Source organism: Harpia harpyja, chromosome 8, assembly GCF_026419915.1.
Source record: "Harpia harpyja isolate bHarHar1 chromosome 8, bHarHar1 primary haplotype, whole genome shotgun sequence".
Lineage (NCBI taxonomy): Eukaryota > Metazoa > Chordata > Aves > Accipitriformes > Accipitridae > Harpia > Harpia harpyja.
The window spans coordinates 49,029,470-49,047,807 of NC_068947.1; the positions used below are offsets into that span (position 1 = coordinate 49,029,470).

Below are 18,338 nucleotides of genomic sequence, written 5' to 3' on the forward strand. Positions count from 1 at the left end.
GGGAGGAAGCAGTGTGCAGAGAGACAGGCTAAGTTACTGTCAGTCAGTAAAAGCTCTCAGTTCCTTCTTCTTCCCACTGGTATCAGGATGCAAGTATTATTTTTAAAAAAATAAACTCTTTACTTTAGCTGCTATTTAGCCTCCTAGTAACTTGAGCTCCCTCACTCTACCCAGAGAATGAACTAAAAATTGAAATTTATAATTTCAAGGTAGTGTATTATTTAGGAAGATTTTTGAAATAAATAGCATCATCTAGCAGGATGGTAATTGATTATTTTAAACATCCATCTCTAATCCCTTGAGTAATAGCATTAAATTAGGGAACATTCAACCATTTCCTTCAAGCAGTAATGTTCCTGGCAGAAATTTATTCCTGTCAAACTTACCAACGCTCTTATTGCTATACAATGCATTTCAGCGGTGTTTCACTCTAAGGTATGTTGGTAGAGTTTAATAACTTATCATTAGTAATAGAGGAAATACTTTGCTTTTAAACTGTGCTTCATAAAGCTGAACTATACTAGAATCTAGTGAAAAAAGTTGTGGCAGTATCACATAGAAGAATTGAAGATAAAAGACAGTTATCAACCATATAATTAATTTAACTGTGGATGCTGGTGACAGCTGATGGTAGGAGTTCATGCTTTAACTCAAGTAATTAAGGAGGAGACAGTAATGCAACATTCTTCCATTCAGATGCCGTCTGACTTTACTAATGGCTAAAGTGCTAGCTCTGTTTAAAGAGTGGGTAGGTATGGGGGAAAAAAAAACCTAACTATAGAGAGTTTGGGAGAAACTGCAACTACTTTCTGTTCCTTCTTTCCTTCCAAGCTAAGAATACAGCGATCTTCTCTGCTCCTGTCTGTAGGACAGCTTCTCCAGCAGCCTGATCACAAGCCCAGGATACCTGATGAGGTGGGCAACAGGAGATGCCTCTGAGCATTAACCCCAAGCTACTCCAAAACAAACACAAATGCTTAGCTTTAGTTACTCCTAGGCCTTTTCTTATCTTTCATGTGGCCCTAGTGCTGCTGGCAGGACACAGGTACTTGGCAGTTTACAGTCAGGGGCCTTCTAGCAAAACACAGTACTGTGGCTTAGAGCCTATTCTTGTAGGAGTATAGTCTTCTCTAGCTTTTCCTCTTGTAATGTCATGCTTTATGTAGTATACCCTTATCTTTAATGCGTGTCTTAATTCTACCTTGATTGCTTCAGGAAGCACATTTGGGATAAGAAGCCAAGCCCCCTCTGATCTAGAGCAGGCTCTCTGCTGCACATGGCTTTGTGCAACACCTTTCTTGCACCCAGCTTCAACTCTTGGAATCATAGAATAGTTTGGGTTGGAATGGATTTTTAAAGGTCATCTAGTCCAAGCCCTCTGCAGTGAGCAGGGACATCTTCAACAAAATAGGGTTGCTCAGAGCCCCGTCCAACCTGACCTTGAATGTTTCCATGGATGGGATATCTACCACCTCTCTGGGCAACCTGTTCCAGTGTTTCACCAAAAAATTTTGTCCTTATATCTAGTCTAAATCTACCCTCTTTTAGTTTAAAACCATTACCCCTTGTCCTATCACAACAGGCCTTACTAAAAAGCTTGTCGCCATCTTTCTAATAGGCCCCCTTTAAGTACTGAAAGGCCGCAATAAGGTGTCCCTGAGCTCTTGCAGTAGCTCAGTAGCATTTCCTACTTTCAGTACCACACAAATTTCACCTGTTTGTAATAGCTGTCTTAGCACCCCTTAAACAATACTTCACAGCATTACCAGATAATTTCTTCCATTTACACACCTAAATGATAGTAGGCTTATACTTAAGCAACCAGTGGGAGAAAAGAGGCTCTCCAAGGCTTAGCTTGGGAAATAGAGATGTGCAACAGAAAGCCAGAACCCTGAACCAGGGCTTTGGGTCACAGAGTTGATGAAGGTTCATGCTGTGCTTTTTCCTCCCCTTGCATGTAAGGCTGAACGTAGGTAGGACTACTCATGCAGTGAGCACAACCAGACTTTGTGCAACATTTAGACTGACCTTACACTGTTTGCAGCGTAAGGGACAGAAGCACAGGGACACTTCCATAGCTCTAGGCTTTCTATTTTGCTCTGAGGGACTAAGTAAGGGGCCACAACACACACTACCTAATTGACAGGTGTGTTAAGGTCCTCCTCCTTCCAAGGGAGCTAGGCATTATTTCTTAAGGGAAGCTGCCTCTCCCCTTCAAAATAGTACCTTTGTTATATCCTGGAGCAGGAGGAGTTCTGTGAGGTTTAAGGGCTAGGGATTGTACCTTTCCATGCACAGTAGTATGAACTGCCCGCATACAGTCCTGTAGATGTGGCTGTCTTCCATGTTTACACAGGACCCCTACACAGAAAGAAGTCACAGAAGATAGTTGCGGCTTCCCCTATTGGCGAAAACACAGCAAGGAACTAGCTAGCACGGTTGGTCTCCCCGGTATAAACTGGGCCATCCAGTAACGAACAGGGAGCAGAAAGGATGCCTGCTCAGCATCAGTGCCTGCTTAGATCAGTGTTCCTCCCCATTCCTCAAATGGGGCTGCTACTAAGCCTTATTCAGATGAACATTGAAAACAAGTCCACTCTAATACTTGGTCAGGTCAGACTAGGAAAAAAAAAAATTTAGTCCCTATCTTAGCCACTCTATCATGCGAGGATGTCATAATAAATGGATGGCTTTTTTGTCTGGTAACGAAACTGCTCTAGCTTCAGGCCAATTCTCAGAAGAACAGCTTCATCCCACCATTTTGCCATGACCTGGGAGAAGATGGGAGAGACAGAGAGAAAGAAAAGGGGAAAAAAAAAAAAAAAAAAAGAGAAAAGTAGCATCATCACATACAGATGCTCTGTAAAGCCCTGCAAAATTAATTTCCACCCCCCCCAACAGCACCAAAAGGACACATGCTTTTCCCTTTTACCCCGGTAAGTGTGGCATCAGTGCAATTGGGATAAAGGCAGCTGTATGACTTAATTAAAAGACACGGACCTTTCATTTACATGAGACCCATTTCAAGAGGGAGGAGAGCAAGGAAGGACTTAAAGAAGTTACAGAACTGAGAAATAAAGAAAAGAGAGGAAAGAGTAGTGACAAATAGTGGGTACTGATGCAAGTAGACAGGGAGACAGAGAAATCTGTCTCCCAGATACCTGAAGAGTCCCTCTGCCATTCAGGAGTGTTACTCTGAGGCAAGTGTCTTCACCCACAACTTAAAACTTTATTACCAGTACCTGCCAACTCCTCGAGTGTGCTGTGTGGAACAGCAGGAACCTGGTTATAGTGATACAGGACAAAGCCAGCTGAGGATTTTGTGACCCAGCATTCACAAAGAGCCAATACTCACCTGGAAGCTGATAGGAAGCCCAGCAGTAGAATATCCAACGGGGACCACAAGGCATGGAATCCCAGTGAAGTTACCAAGCTGCATGAACCTGGGGGAAAAGCTGTCATCAGCATTCCTGCCTTAGGTCAGCAGTAAAGTCATCCTTTTTAGGGAGAGGCAGCTAGGATCAATCTCTCCTGCTCTACAGCCTCTCCTTCAGTTAGTACAGCTAGTCTCCAGCTGTTCCCAAACTTTTGCTTCCGTAGTGCAAGCAGCACTCTTCTTACCTCATGGACCGGACTGTGAATGATGAATCGCTGCTCCCAGTCAAGAGGTCAGATTCATAGATTCTTGGGGCAGTGGAAGCAACAGCTGTGGAGGAATCACAGAATGATTGAGATGACTGAAAGGGACCTTAGGAGGTCCATCTTGTCTAACACTGTGTCTCAAGGATGGTCAGCTAGAGCAGGTTGCCCTGGACCATGTCCAGATGGCTTTTGAATATCCCCAGGGATGGAGATTCCACAGCCTCTCTGGGCTACCTGATCCAGTGCTTAAAGAGCAAAGGAAGAGTCAGGCTGTGGGCAGTCTTCAAGGAACAGCTCAGTTCATTAAAGCCACATGTTTGATATACATTGGTGACGCAAACTCACGCCCCTGGAACACAATCAATTTGCTGGAATTTATGAATTAAGCAGTTTGTTTCTATTTAGAGCAAGAACATCTTCATACATAAATAGATGTCCAGTTCCTCCCGTGTAAACGTGCTGGCTCTGCAGCTCCTGTTTCAAGTACCAAGGAGTTTCTCATTGCCATGGATATAGGCAGTAAGTCTAGAAATACACAGCAGTCTTTCTAACCAGGCTGCATTTTCTTCTAAAGGCTTGAGGCACAGCAAAGTCTTTGCAAAAAGTCATGCTCTTAAAATTGGGAAGGGAAAGTTAATGGAGTGCCTGTTCTTAAAATGCACCACGGAGCTGTTGGGGACCAGCTCTTTGGCCAAGGCTGCCAATACCTGGTGTAAGGATACAGTTCACAGTGGTGAAGATCTCTCGCAAAAATCTCATGCTCCGAGTTCTCTGTCGATTTGCCTGCAAGCAGAGAGACTACTGTCTGACCGGGCCCTCTTGGTTCACAAGGCTCATGTTTGATGATGATGGACTCTGCCCATCAGAACCTATGCCTTTGCAAAAGACGACACAATTGCTGCGGTTTGGAATCAAGGCGCAGGACACCACTCCAGGTGGCATGTCCTCTGTGGTGCCCCACCATTCAGCATGTTTTCACAGGAGAGGGCAGTACAGCTGGATCATACCTTTTGGCATGTATGGGGACGTTAAGAGAATCGTCTACCTCACCTTTACAGTTTCACTAGGTGCCTCCCTTCAGTCTTCACCACAGTATGTTCCTTACCGTAATATAATCCAGAGCTGTGAACTGAGAAGCCAAGGCCAGGTTAGCCCGAGTGTCCAGATTCTGAAAGAGAAAACATCAGTCATGGCTCTGCTTGCAAGAAACTGAGTGTGACAGCCCAGGTCTTCCAGGTCTGCTCTCCTGTATCAGTAGTCATCCAACAGGTGGCTTGTCATAGAAAAAGCAGGAGAGCCTCAGGTTTCTCGCTGATGTGACACTTGTTCTGTATCAGCCAGGACAACTACTGGCACTGATCCAAGCTGCTAGTACTTACCATTTCGTGGAAGTGTTTATTGAAGTCAGGTTGCAGGAAATCCCTCATCTCACTGAGAATGCAGATTACATGTGCTACTCGCACTTCCTCCATCTCTGGAAGAGACACTTCAACCACACTGGCTCCCAAACTCTGCAGGTGCTCCACAGCTGCGTACAGAACAGGTAAAGCACAGACAGCATCCCTGAGTTCACCAAACTTTATAGAAGGGCTGCAAATCCCCACCCCCTTGAGAAGCTAAGAGATCCCATAGGCCATTACAAGGCCAGCATCTTCAGTGCATCATGTGCCATGCAGACTGCTGCAGCTGCTTCTCATAGGTAAAAGCCTTCAGTCTAACTACATCTCAATATTCCAACAGGGCAGGGATAGGGGCTTGCAGACGGGTTCCTAACTTACCTGCTACATTTCCAGCATGTTCATTTCCTCCCTCTAGCCCCCCCAGTTAACCCAAAGAGTAAAGGTGGACAGACAATGCTTCCCCAGGCATTTCACTTGACCAGTATTCTATCAGCATGAAGTGATTATTTAGCATCATGAGATTCCCATTCAAAGCCTCTTCTGAACCATAACGGTAGAGAACTCAGGGGATACTCAAGAGACCAGGTCAACAGTACAGGTTCACTAAATCCTGATGCACTTTAGCAAGGCTGAACACCAAGACTTTGGGATAAGTGAATCTTTTGCTGTCTGAAAAGAATCCCCTTCTTTGTTTGACCCCAGCTGCTTCATAAATACCCAAGCTTGCCTGTTTCACTGGCTTATGGTGCATCTCTCCTAAGAAAACTCTACACATGTATAAGCGTGAGTGTCTGTGGAAATAAGGAGGCTGAAGAAAATCCAGGCAAACAGCCAGAATAACGTGAACTATCTCGGCTCCAATATATGGGAGGCCAACTACTATACCAGGCATTGTAGAGTCTTTCTGCCCCAGCCGCAAGCACTCACCAGGATCAATTTTTCTTAGTCTGAAATCTGACAAAGCCACCCCAAAGGCACCATTTGGCTGATTTCAAGGAAATACCAGAGGACTGGATACATCACAAAGATCTAGCCTTGTCTTTCCTACTGAACATTATATTGTGAAACAAGTCCCTCCCTTAGAAGTCTTTTACCATTAAAGCTTGCACAGTAAGTATTACTGAACACAGATCTGTCTTTATACAGACAGAGGCTTAGCACACTGGACTGCATTCTTCCATTGTAACTCAACAAGCCTACAACTGCTGAGCTTTTTAACCCTCAGCAGTCAGGAGGGCTTCCCCAATACAAAGCTACTGCTGTTTGTCCAGCCAGACCTCTTTAAGCATCTGCCTTTAAGGACTTCAGGCGAGATCTTTTTAATGCATACATAAGAGGAGCACCAAGTGATACCATGACATCATGCAGAATAAGAGACTTACAGACTTTTCCTCTTTACCTTTCTCACAGATGGACAGGACTTCAGCATCACATGCCTAGAGAATAAGAGGAAAGAACTAAGTAGACTTTAGTAACTACTCTCCTCTCCTTGGTGAGCACACTCACCAGGACTTTGGTCCTCATGGAGCTTTCCTTGTTCCTGTCCCTAATGCTAGTGAAACACAGCCCTCCAGGACTGCCTTAGGCCACCTACTCCAAAAGAACAGCTTGCAGGTCATACCACTAAAGAAAAGGGAAAGTTGTCTTTTCCAGAGGAGAGGATATTCCTCCTCTGCACTGGGGCAGAGCCAGAAAGAGTCCTTGTTTTCCTCCAGGGAAGAAATTCTGAGCACGTTTGTGGGGTTGCATTACAATTGCCAAGCGGTACTAGCTTGCAAGCCCAGTTTCTACATTGGAATGATGAAATACCACTCAGCAGTTACAGCATTGTCAACAAATGGATAAATTAATTTTCCTCATCTGATTTTAAACTAACTGTCTTTTGTAATCAGTTCAGAAGCATTGCTTCCAATAGAAGCAGCAGTATGAGGAAGCATACTGCCATCAACTGTACAGTTGTTACCTTTCCTCGTGCCTCCAACAGACTTTTACTCAAAAGGCTGCCTTAGGGAAAAAAAAAATCTATCCCTGTAGATGTTTTCAACCAGGCTATATTCTCTTCCAATTATAGGACTAAATATGAGAAGCTCTAATGATGACAGGCAAGAGAACAGTGAATGTACTGAATTCCTTTAGAATCTAATTTTGCAAAGCAGCGGAAAGAGAGAGAGAGAACAGGCACCTTAAAAAACGTCCAGTCCACTCCCAGTTTTAAGCCTTTCAGGTCAGGAGCACACATACCAGATAGGGTTGCTTTGGGCTGTTTTAGTCCTGCAGGGAACAAACAAGAGTTCCTCCTTTTATCTAGGATGCCTCTAGGAAGGCAGAGCACCTGGGCTCAGCGAGGGAGCGGGCTCACCTACCATATGGATAGAGCGGATCTGGCTCAGCAAGGATACTGTAAACAATGGCTGCATCTGCCACTGAGGTACAGATAGGGCCTGTAAAAGAGAGATCAGTTGTAAAAATCTGACAAGGGGTAAATAGTACCTTCCTCCCAAGGTCTTTTGCAGGCACACGTTGCCTCCCCTATGAGACCACCACACAGCAAGGTCCCTGAAGTGGAGCACAAGTCCTCTTACCTACGCTGACTGTGGAGTAGGAGAGTGGCAAGCTGCCTTGAGAACTGATGCGCCCAAACGTACCTAGAGAAAAAGAAATGGGCAGTTAGCTAGATATCAGCAGTTGCTGGCAAGATCTGACCTAGATGGCTCTGGTGCACCCAGTCAGTAAGCAACATACCCCTGTGCCAGTTACTTTTATGTCTGCTATTTCAGAGCCCAGTCACTCATCTTTCAGTACCCTGTTCTGCTGACCACAATCTGTCTCATCAGTGAAACAGATGCATTCAACAGTGAAACTGTTTTCCCCCATAAGAAATTATTTAGTTGAGGGGAAATATTTGCAGGGACATTTTGAAATACATGCATTTAAATATGCAGAAGCAGCATATGGTATGGAGGATGGAGATGCAGGAGCAGGATTATCAACAGCGGGGAGATGCCACCCCCTGGGAGATCTCACACACTTTGCCAGTGAGACTTCATGCCTACACCAGTTGTCTTCTGCGAGTACTTGTACCGCCTTTCTGACCAGTTACATTTTTGTCATCATCATTATCATCTTCCTCAGGTGAATCAAGATTAATCAAGTTGATCACATGTGAAGGATGGAAAAAGAGTAATGGCTGAGTATCTGGTCTCAGATGAAGCAGCTGAGATCCTTTGGAATGATAAACCACACCCAAAAGCCAGCATCTCTTCCAAGTGACAATCCTGCCTTGCCACCTTCCACACTGTAGACACTGCCCTGTGCATTTCTTATGTCCTCTGCACATTCTCCTTGATTACATTCTTACTGCAAAAACTGTGTTGCTACTTCTTGTAATACTGAGATAAGTGGGAATGGCTACATTCTGGTTTCATACAAGCCTATTACCAGGTTTAACTTACCAGATACAAATATGAGCAGCATCAGCCTCTCCGTATAATTGGGATGATGGTGAACCATCGTGGGTGGGATTTTCACCAGCTTACTACAGATGCCCAACTATGTTGGGAACACGTCCCAGCAAAGAAGGAAGATTGAAGAGGGACCAGTAGGTAGAAAGAAAAGCAGCATGCACGTTTTGTTTAGCAGTTGACTCAAGTAAGTTAGGGTTTTTTGCACATCTGTTCAATACCTGGTACTGAGAATACTTCCACTCTGCCAGTGCAACCCACGTGACTCTCAGGGTGTTAGACAAGTTTTGCTTGACAGGAATTAACGGACTATGCCTGACTTGTTTGTGGCATTCTATCTGATACAGCAAACAAGACACACATCCCCTCCATGATTAAAGGGCTCTACCTTTCAGGCCCACCACACCACAGAACGAAGCAGGAATCCTCACAGAGCCACCTCCATCTGTGCCAATAGCCACCGGGCAGAGACCTACAAAAAAACCCCACATGTTGGCTTGTGATCAGAGAGACATCGTGTTGCCCTGTCCATTCTACCAGCAGCTGTAGCCAAGACAGCACAGAGAGTGCTCTGTTCAGCTAGGAGTCCCTTCCAGCTTCTAAACCCCCTCATAAAAACTAAATGCCTAAGGTACTTTGGCTCAGGACCTTCCCCCCACCACCCCTGAACTCCATTTAGGACCACCTACCTGCTGCTACAGCTGCTGCTGACCCACTGGAGCTCCCACCTGTGAAGTGGTTAAGCTTGTAGGGATTCCTAGGGATCTTGTGGTACCTGAAACAGACAAATAGTGTTGAATCTTTTCCTAGGAAGGACCATGTGCACTACAGGGCAAGAAAAGATCCAGAAACACAGCTCAGGGATTCTGATCTCTTAGTAAAGAGATACCATTAAATCCCAGATAGTGCTACGTCCGTAGAAAACAAGATGCAAAAAGACTTCTGCCTCAGAGTCCAGTCTCTTGTTACCATAAGCAGCCTATCCAAAAGAGACAGACTCAAAGCAAGAGAAAGGACGCCACTCCAGCTCTTCTGTCTGTGACAGCACTGTGCCATTACTGCATGCCACAGTGCATTATGCAACTCCAAAAGGTGGAGCAGTTGGTGGCCAGCAATTCTTACAGACAAGCAAGTCAGCATCCCCAGCTCTGCCCTTTATCCCAGAGCAGCAGCTCCCAATGTCTCCAGTCTGACCACAGTCCCCAGACACCAAAGAGACCTGCCAGGTGGCAGGGTATCCAGCTGACCTCACACAGTGAGGAAATGCCCTGGCACGTTGTTGCAGCTGAGGGGGAGCCCCAGTTCTATCCAGCTGCATGGGCACAAAGCGTGGCTCTACACATGGCTTATCAAGGTTGTGAGGACCACGGGTCTGGAATAGCAGTTCTCAGCTTGGTTATAGCTGGAGAATTTACAACAGTAAAGCAAATTCCAGTGAGCCTGGTTTAGCTAGGAAATAAAAATACTATGTTCTCCTGAGATGACTGTACTTTTTCTCACTGTTCTGGGCCTTCAGCCATTACTGTGACTGAGCATTAGATTACTATTTATTTGTTTTCTGTCACCGCTTTTGTCTACCACTCATCCTGTAAACATTCACACCTCCAGGCCTATAAGGGCCAGCAAACCAAGTTCCTTACTCGGCAGATGCCACTTGGATCCTCCCCTTCCTTTGGTTTCAGGAGCCTTCAGGCTTCCACAACTACTCTGACCCTCAAATATACAATGCTGTGTTTTCATACCCCCAGGGTTCTCCCTGCACAAGATGCCTCCATCAGTTTTATTCTCACATGCTTGCTCTATTTTTGTACCCTTCCCTGTCAGTTCTGGACAGACTTTTAGGTACTTCTAGACCAGGGGAAAGAGAGGGGAAAGGGATTTTTACCTATTAGGGTTGCATCCAGTTGTTCCAGTCCCTAGTTCGTGCATGTTTGAGACCCCAATAATGATAGCCCCAGCCTCTCGCAGCTTCTTGGTCACAGTAGCATCTTCTGTTTCGGGCTCCGTCCCAAGATACACTGTTCCCACTCGGTGATGGTAAGGTACCTTAGCAAGAAGACACCTTATTACTCATCCTAAAACCCTGGCAAGGTAGGCAGGCAGATGTGCATGCTCCACGTGCACACTTCAACTCCACAACGGATCCCAGACATTAGGACCCACAGAAGTAAGTAAGGGCTAGGAAGCTTCACTCTTTAACTTGTCCTGTGTTGGTTTCTGTTAGGAGAGACACTTAACCCTTCAATATTTGGTCCTTCTCCCATGCAGAGGCGTCCTTTTAATACCACGATACAAAGGAGCAGAAACATGTAGATGGTCAAAAAGTCTGCCTCCCTGCAGCGCTCTCTTCAATTTTTCTCCAGACAGAGCTGCAGCGTTTCAGATCTGCAGTGTTTTGAAGCAAGGCACCAAGATTAGATGAATGCCAAAATACCAGATGGACTCATTTTCAGGGTATGCTAAGTATTCTTCACTTTGAGGCAGCAATGGAAGAACCTGTAAATAAACAGGACGCCCACCCTATGGGTAGGTCTCTGCAGAGCCTATGACAGCTTGACGGTACTGCCAGGAGTATTTAATGGTAACTGTTGTTTGGCCACAGGCAAAACTCCTTGTGAGTGGGGCTTTTCAAAGTAACTTGCGTATTTCTGACACATGTCCTTTAAGGTAAGGAGAGAGGGATGCTTTGCCAGCGGAGCAGAGTCAGTGCCTGAGAAATACAGTTATACCCACCGCTACAGATGCTTTTATACATTCTCATTTCATCCCAAGAGGGACTGTTTCTCACCCCCACCCTCTACTCCCCATGGATTAAAGAGATCAGTACAAGTTAAAGAACACGTCTGTTGTACCCAACATCTGTCTTCACCTGGCAAAACTTGTTAATCCTACTCATTACAAACCCACATACTACCCCTTATTACAAACATATTCTCAGGCTTCTGCTGAGGATTTGGCCTTAAAACCTTGTCGCAGTGAGTTGTCTAGGTTGACCACCTGCAGCGTGAACCGACAGCTAGACAAGGAAACTCACCACTTTGAACTCTTCTTTCAGACACACTGGGATGCCATCCAGATAAGACAGCGTACACTTATTTATGTAACGAGCAGTGGAGGCCTCAGCCATCTGCACAGAGAAAAAAAAAGTGTATGTTATATATATTTAGTTGAGCTGAAGGTCATTACCAGTATCAGAACAGATACCAAAACCAGTTTTCTCAGGCTGCTACTAAGCCAAACTATAAAAGTTTCTTTCTCCTTCCACCATATGCTGATGGGAAACTACTACTTGGAAGCATCTATGCTAACGGATGCCACATAAGCACACAAGTCCCATTTTAAACATAGTCGTCCAGCAGGAAACAGATTGCTTTAATGCTACCTCTCTTTGTGGGAAGGAAAGCAAACTTGTTTGTAGTCATCTACACAAGGAGGGAGGAAAAGCGTACATATTTTTCTGTGCAATATATCAGCAGAAGAGCCTCTGCTTGTTTCCTACCAGAGGCAGACATTACCAGCATTATTTGCTCCCGGTCCCATTGCACTATCGCTCTGAGTGGGGGCGTGGATTTGTCGCAGTCCTCCAACATGGCAATGATGTTCTTTGCTACCTGAGATGGCGTCAGCTTCCCACTCCTACGGGACAGGAGAAGTTGGGACCTTGTTACAAGACGCCCACACCACACCAACACACAGGTTTTGTCTCTCATGAAGCAAGATGGCAGCTGTCACAGCTGTAAGTAAGAACTAGATAAGAATCTGTGTGTGGTGACAATTTCAACACAGTTGACACCATCGAGACAGGACACTCCCTTCCTTAAGGGGAGAATTTGCCTACACAGCACACCCCCAACCCTTAAAGTAGGGGCAGGAGCTAGGAGAGTTACCCAGATATTCCTGAACCACCAGATAAACAGGGAAGGACAGCTGACAGCTTTACGGAGAGTCCTCAAGCTCCTGAAAGCCTGAGGCTATGAAACTCCCAGCATCATGAGCTGAGACCAAGAGGCCAGTCCCCTTTATACAGGCCTTCCATTACAGAGAAGGGGCTCCCAGCAGTACCATCATAACTCACCTTCAACAAACAGGCCTTCCTTCCCTCCTGGCAAAAGGCTAAGTTACACCACAAACACACCTACCTCTGGCTGACACAAAAGCCTCACAGTCAGGATGCACCTATAACACCAGACTGCAGTGTCAGCCTTTTGCTCCAAGGCCACAGCCTGCTGGCAGAGGTCATCCTTGACAAACAAGGGCCAGGAGCACAAGAGGATTTATCTGAGCGTTCCACGCCTGGCACATGTCCCAGAGGCAGCCAGCAGTTACTGAGCAGCCAACAGCTCACAAAACCTCAGAGTCAGGGATGTGCTTCCAGCTCTTTCCAAGCTGGACACACTCACTGGGTGAAAGCAGGGAAACTGCTCACAGGAGCACAAGCAGCTGCAGAACCAAGGGATTCTTCAGAGACCCACAGCATGTGCAACTCGCATCATCCAGATGAACCTTCCTCTCCTTCTCACTCACATGTCTGGGTAAACAAGGTACGTAGAAATCTCTCCCAGTGAAGACTCACAATAAGCCAAGGAAAGCAGCGTTTAAATATCCTTGCAGGGCTTGTAAAAGTTGTGCCAGCCCTCCCAGTTGGCTTTCCTTCATTATTCTATTAGGGGGAAAGGACTGCAGAGGGTGACGCTAAACATTGGTGCCTCAAGGACAATCCTAACAAAGAGACGCCTGAGAGCTTGTGGAACAGTACTAGCCCACAGCAGGGGAACACGCGAGACAGGTTGCTTACAGACCATAATTTCACCTACCGGTAGCAGTCCAGGTAGTCTTTGATCCCTTTGAAGCTAAACCCATCGCTAGCAGAATCAGACCTGCAAAGAAAGAATTAAAAGGGCAATTGTGAACCATCAAAGCCACCTCTGTTTAGACCTGTAGACTTCAGCATCACAGTCCGATGCAGGTTTGGGCATCACTCACTCACAGTAAACCTGCTGGTCACCGTTTGGACCGCTAGCCTATGGATTTCAGCTCGCATTCTGTCAGACTCCTTGCACACATGCCAGACACCAGGTACACTAAGGGTGCCAAAGAAATATGGGGTCAGTCTTGCTGACATGTTCTAGTTGCTTCATATTTCTACTGCAACACAGCAGTCATTAAACTGTTCAAAATTTATTCCAGGTTTACATTTGCTACTCACCACTGCAACATTACAGAATAGCTAGAATATACTCATAAACCTACTCCCAGGATCTCTGTCACAAGTTCGATCCAGAGATATCCAGCAGCATATACAGTGTGTGGTGCGGGAGGGGGAAAAGGCACTATACAGCACACACAAGGATACACATCAGCAAACTGCTTAAAAACTAAGTCAATGGCTCTAGCACATAACAAATAGACTATTTCTCATCACAGCAGGATGATTGTAAGATCATCTGAAGAGCTAGCTACAATTACTACTCCTGTGATGTCTCCATATCATCACCTAAACCAGAAGCCATATCCTGGAATAGGACAGCATACGGCACCATGATGTGCTATGCAGGGAAGAGGTAAGGCGCCAGTAACCTGCCCTGTAATGCTCAATGTATCACTGGTGGAGCTGGGGACACAAGAACCAGAAGGCTGCACTCACCCTGACCAATGCCTAGAGGAAATACATCCCTCCCTCTAAAGTGAAGGAGCTGAAAGTTTTTCCTTGCTCTAGCTTAAGAACTCAAGCAGGGGGCAAGCTTAGTCCTGCTAAAAGCCCAGGTACATACAGAGAACCCAGCCTCTGCAATGCTGATGAAGTGCAGCTCATAGACATTTTCAGTAACTATTGGATAGGGCCACAACTAAGAACCAAAACCAGATGGAGAGAGCATTCATAGCAGCCCAGCTGCTCCCACCTCAGCATCAGACCACAGCGAGACATGCGAGTCTGAGTAACGTTTTGCCTGGAATCTAGTGGGATTTAATCAAGTACAGGCTGCAATCAAGAAGCTGAACCAGCTTTTATCCAAGCAACCTGACTAACAAAGCCCAATTTCTTGTGGATCGTCTTCTTTATAACCTGTGTTCCTTCTCTCCTCCACACATCCCCTGTGTTCTCCTTTAGATTCCTTGCAGGCAAGAAACAGCACATCTGCAAACTCACTTAAAGGGATGTACGCACTGACTAGCCAACCACTAAGTGCATCTGTTCTAATAGTGCAACCAGAGCCCTGGCAAGGGCAGAATTTGGTCTCTCCACAATAAACAGACTCCCTGAAGCTTGTAGAAACTTCACATTGCTTGTAACTACCAGTGATATATAAGTTACAACAGGAAAGATGACTGACAGCACTGTTTGTTTTGTAAAGCAGGTGAGCGTGGAAAAAGATTTTAATCCAGATTACTGACAACAACAGCTTCCCACTAACATAACAGTGCCAAACACATGTTTTCTTCCACTCCACTCTTACCTATCACATACTGACCTTGCATCTATCAGCTGCTCGATAATATCCGAAGTGCTTTTAGCTTCAGACTTGTCTTCTGTAACCTCTGCAGCAACCTCTGGGATAAACGTGGGATCTTCATGAATGTCAAGTGAACGCATGAGCGAGAAGTTGTTTAGCCTGAAAGAGAGTTGCTGCTAGAGTTTGCAAGCTCTACCATGACTAATTTTTCAGACTGTTCACAGGGAAACTTACCCAAGAACATTTTGTCTTAGCAGTCTGCTCTCACAGCAGGGAGTTGCAACAGTTACAAGATAATCTCTCACACCTTTTCTAAAGGCAGATTCAAATCTACTCTGCTTGCTTAACAAAGCCTCCTACCACTTGACATAAGGCCAGCCAGCCTCCGTAAAATCAAACGAGGAAAGAAATGGTGAGAGTTTTTGAGTCACTTTAATTAGTCATATCACCCACAGACCAATAAAGACAGGACTGGAGAGGAAAAGAAAAGGAGAAAGTAGTATAAGCCATACGTTGAAGCACTAACCCTGTTAAAACAAGCACCTCTTCAGACTTTTCCACAATTTGCTTCAACACAGCTCATTTGCAACCAAATACAACAGGGACTGCAGTGCAAGTCTGGGGCTTAGAACATGTAAAGCAAGGAAATCAAGACCCTGCCATAGGTGTCAAGGAATAATCTGCTGTGTAACAGCAGTGACACTTATCTGGGTTTGATTCACTCAAAAAGCCCATGCCTCAAGTAAAAATTCACAGGTACCAGTTGTGTGTAATGCACTTCTCTGCGTCCTGGGATCTGCATAGCTGACCCATCAAATAATGGGCAAACCATGCGAGCCAAGCGTGAGGCTAAGGTTCCTGACACCTCTTACCTGAGCGGCTCTCAGTGCCATGTACACTTGAAAGCACAGTTTCTAAACAACAACATAAGTGAGAGAAAAGGAGAAAAGGCTGACATAAAATAGTATCTTTAAAAAGAACATACTAAAAACTCTGAACTTCATGTTTGTCCTCATTTCCCCACTACTACTATTCTTTTACCACTACTGGTGATAAACACAGCAAATTTGCCCATCAACAAGCTTTGAAAGAAAGACCACTCTTTTGCAAAGGAACAGAAAGGCAAAGAGGCAAGCTGGCAAATTTGGTTTCTCAGCACCTGCCTGAATGTGAAAAAAGGTTAATTTCTTCTGATAGAGACCCATTCAAACCAGAGTAGTTAAAAAAAAAAAATCTAGTAAACAACATCTATGAAATAATCTTGCTCATTCTCCAATCCAGTTATGCAGCTTTCCTCTTAGAAAAGGTCATTTCAGACAACCTGTAAGTCGCATGCAATGCAAGCACCTTTAAAAAAACCCAAAAACCAAAAGAAACTTGGAGGAGAAGAAAACTCCCCACTCTTACCTTATTAACAGCGGCAGTAAGCAGATCTGCCCAAAAGCCTAGAAGAAAGTAAGCAGAAACATTGGTTTGCAGTAACTTTGACCCAAACACCTTCCTCACTAGACAAGGAATGCCGAATGTCCTCACAATTGCTGCAGTTTCAGAGCACCCTAGAGAGCATGCAATGCTATGTAGTAAAAAAATAGCACAAATACTTGTATTTCAGGCCGCAAAATTGGCCCCCACCTCTCCTTTATATAATTATAAAGAGAGTATTCTTCTGGCTCTCCTGCCTTTGTCCGTCCCTGACTTTGTGCAGAAAGCCTGCAGCTACAGGCTGCAACCCTGTTAGGAGGCATCTACATAGTTCCCATCCCTTACTTCCTTCATGTTCTGCAGATTATGCAAACCTTGGATAAGATAGAAGCTTATTATTATTTTGCTCATCCCACTGCTAGGATCTTTCCTGTCGTTCAGTGAGCTCCTGCAGTAAACCAAGTCAACTTGGAAAAGCATGAGAAATTTAGAGACTCCATGGTAGCAGACATCTGAAAACACTCTTTGAATACCTTGGTTCCCAGTGTAGCAACATCAGAGGTCCCAAAGAGACCAGCCTTGTTCTAGCCTGTCTTAATAGCTCAACAATGGACTTCAAAAACATGTTAAGGGATGCACAAATACAGTAAAGTCTGAAGCAAGGCTCACACCCCCGGATCCAAGAAATGATATGTTGCCTCACACATTGCATAAGAATTACAGTTCTCTTTTTGAAAAGGCATTGTTCCTAATCTACATCTAATCTTAGACAACACAGTCGCGTAGGAGATTGAGAATCTCACGTCCCCCCTTCAAGGGGGATGTCAGGAAAGGAAACAAGCCTAGGGCCACGCACCAGAAGCGGCTGCAAAGCAAAGGATAAAAAGGTATTCCGGTTGTTATATCCTGGAAGAAAGCCACTTGCAAGGTATTCTCACAAATAAACACAGCCCATTGCTAGCTTTCACTCCAAGCCCAACCAGCCACCAAGCTCTGTAACAGGTCACGCTGCTGAAGTGAGACTTTTTGTGCCTAACCTTGACACTGGCTCAAAAGCAAAGGCCAAGCAGCAGCAGCAGCAACAAAATCCACCTGCTTTCGGGCGGACGAAGCCGCAAGGCACTCACCGCCAAGGGGACGCAGGCTTTTCTCCCCCCAGCACCCTGCCATAACAGGACTCGCACCTCCTCCACACCAGCCCCAGCGGGAATCAACCCGCAGGCTCGCTGGCACGCCAAAGCCCACCCGAGGAGAGCAGTGGCAGGACAGCTGCCTTCAGCCCCTTCCCAAAAACCCCACTCAGAGGGCTGAAGGACCCGAATCCCTTCGTGTCCGAGGAAAGCCGGCGGCGGCTGTATTCTGTATTCGATGTCGGTTTCGGGCCCTCCGTGCCCAAAAACACTCGCGACACCCTCAACCAGAGGCCACCTCCCTCCCTCCCTCCCCACAGCATCCCACCCTGGGGGGACAGGGCGAACCCGAAAGCACGCAGAGAGCCACAACCTGCCTACAATTCCCCAAGCAACCCCCGCTTTTACTGCCTTGTTTACCCGGCCCCTCGCCCCTACTCACCGTATTAGCCACATGGACGAAGAGGCGCAGCCCGGAGCCGCACAGCCGCGGAGCCCACTGTGGAGAAAAGGCGTGAGGTGAGCGCCGGGCCCCGCTTCCCGCCGCCCGCCCGCCCGCCCGCCCGCTCCCTCCCCGGCGCTCACGGGATCCCGAGGCGGGCTGCGGCCCCGCGCCTCGGCCCGGCCCGGTTGCCGGCGGTGCAGCACGGTGCCAGCGCTGCCCGTGTACCGCCTCACGCAGCACAGGTAAGCGGCGGCCGGCAGCAACGTGAGGAGGAACAGCAGCAGCAACGGCGCCATGACGACCCTTCCTTCCACCGAGCCCGGCGGCAGCGAGTCCTCCCGTTAACCGGGGCGGTCCTCGGGTCTCGCCCCGCCTGTGGGCCGGCC

General features: G+C 46.3%; 1 protein-coding gene across 1 annotated transcript; it reads right to left on the reverse strand.

Annotated features, from left to right (window-relative positions):
- Positions 1-348: 348 nt before the first annotated feature.
- On the reverse strand, positions 349-18,322 carry LOC128144826 (uncharacterized). The gene is made up of 20 exons (XM_052794138.1): positions 18,093-18,322; positions 17,950-18,006; positions 16,363-16,400; positions 14,974-15,114; positions 13,318-13,380; positions 12,019-12,139; positions 11,538-11,630; positions 10,389-10,549; positions 9,193-9,278; positions 8,892-8,975; positions 7,625-7,687; positions 7,406-7,483; positions 7,225-7,313; positions 6,442-6,478; positions 5,022-5,170; positions 4,748-4,810; positions 4,350-4,425; positions 3,622-3,706; positions 3,356-3,443; positions 349-2,771 (listed from the first exon to the last, which is right to left on the reverse strand). The coding sequence occupies exons 1-20, from the start codon at positions 18,246-18,248 to the stop codon at positions 2,661-2,663; spliced, it is 1,839 nt and encodes a 612-aa protein (XP_052650098.1). The 5' UTR covers positions 18,249-18,322; the 3' UTR covers positions 349-2,660.
- Positions 18,323-18,338: the final 16 nt, after the last annotated feature.

Excerpts from the sequence above, each read along its gene's own strand:
- LOC128144826 (XM_052794138.1), bottom strand. The coding sequence starts at position 18,248 with ATGGCGCCGTTGCTGCTGCTGTTCCTCCTCACGTTGCTGCCGGCCGCC. Across the intron at positions 5,171-6,441 it reads CCTGTCCATCTGTGAGAAAG|CTGTGGAGCACCTGCAGAGT; the intron begins GTAAAGAGGAAA and ends TTCTGTACGCAG. Across the intron at positions 3,444-3,621 it reads TTCACAGTCCGGTCCATGAG|GTTCATGCAGCTTGGTAACT; the intron begins GTAAGAAGAGTG and ends CTTTTCCCCCAG.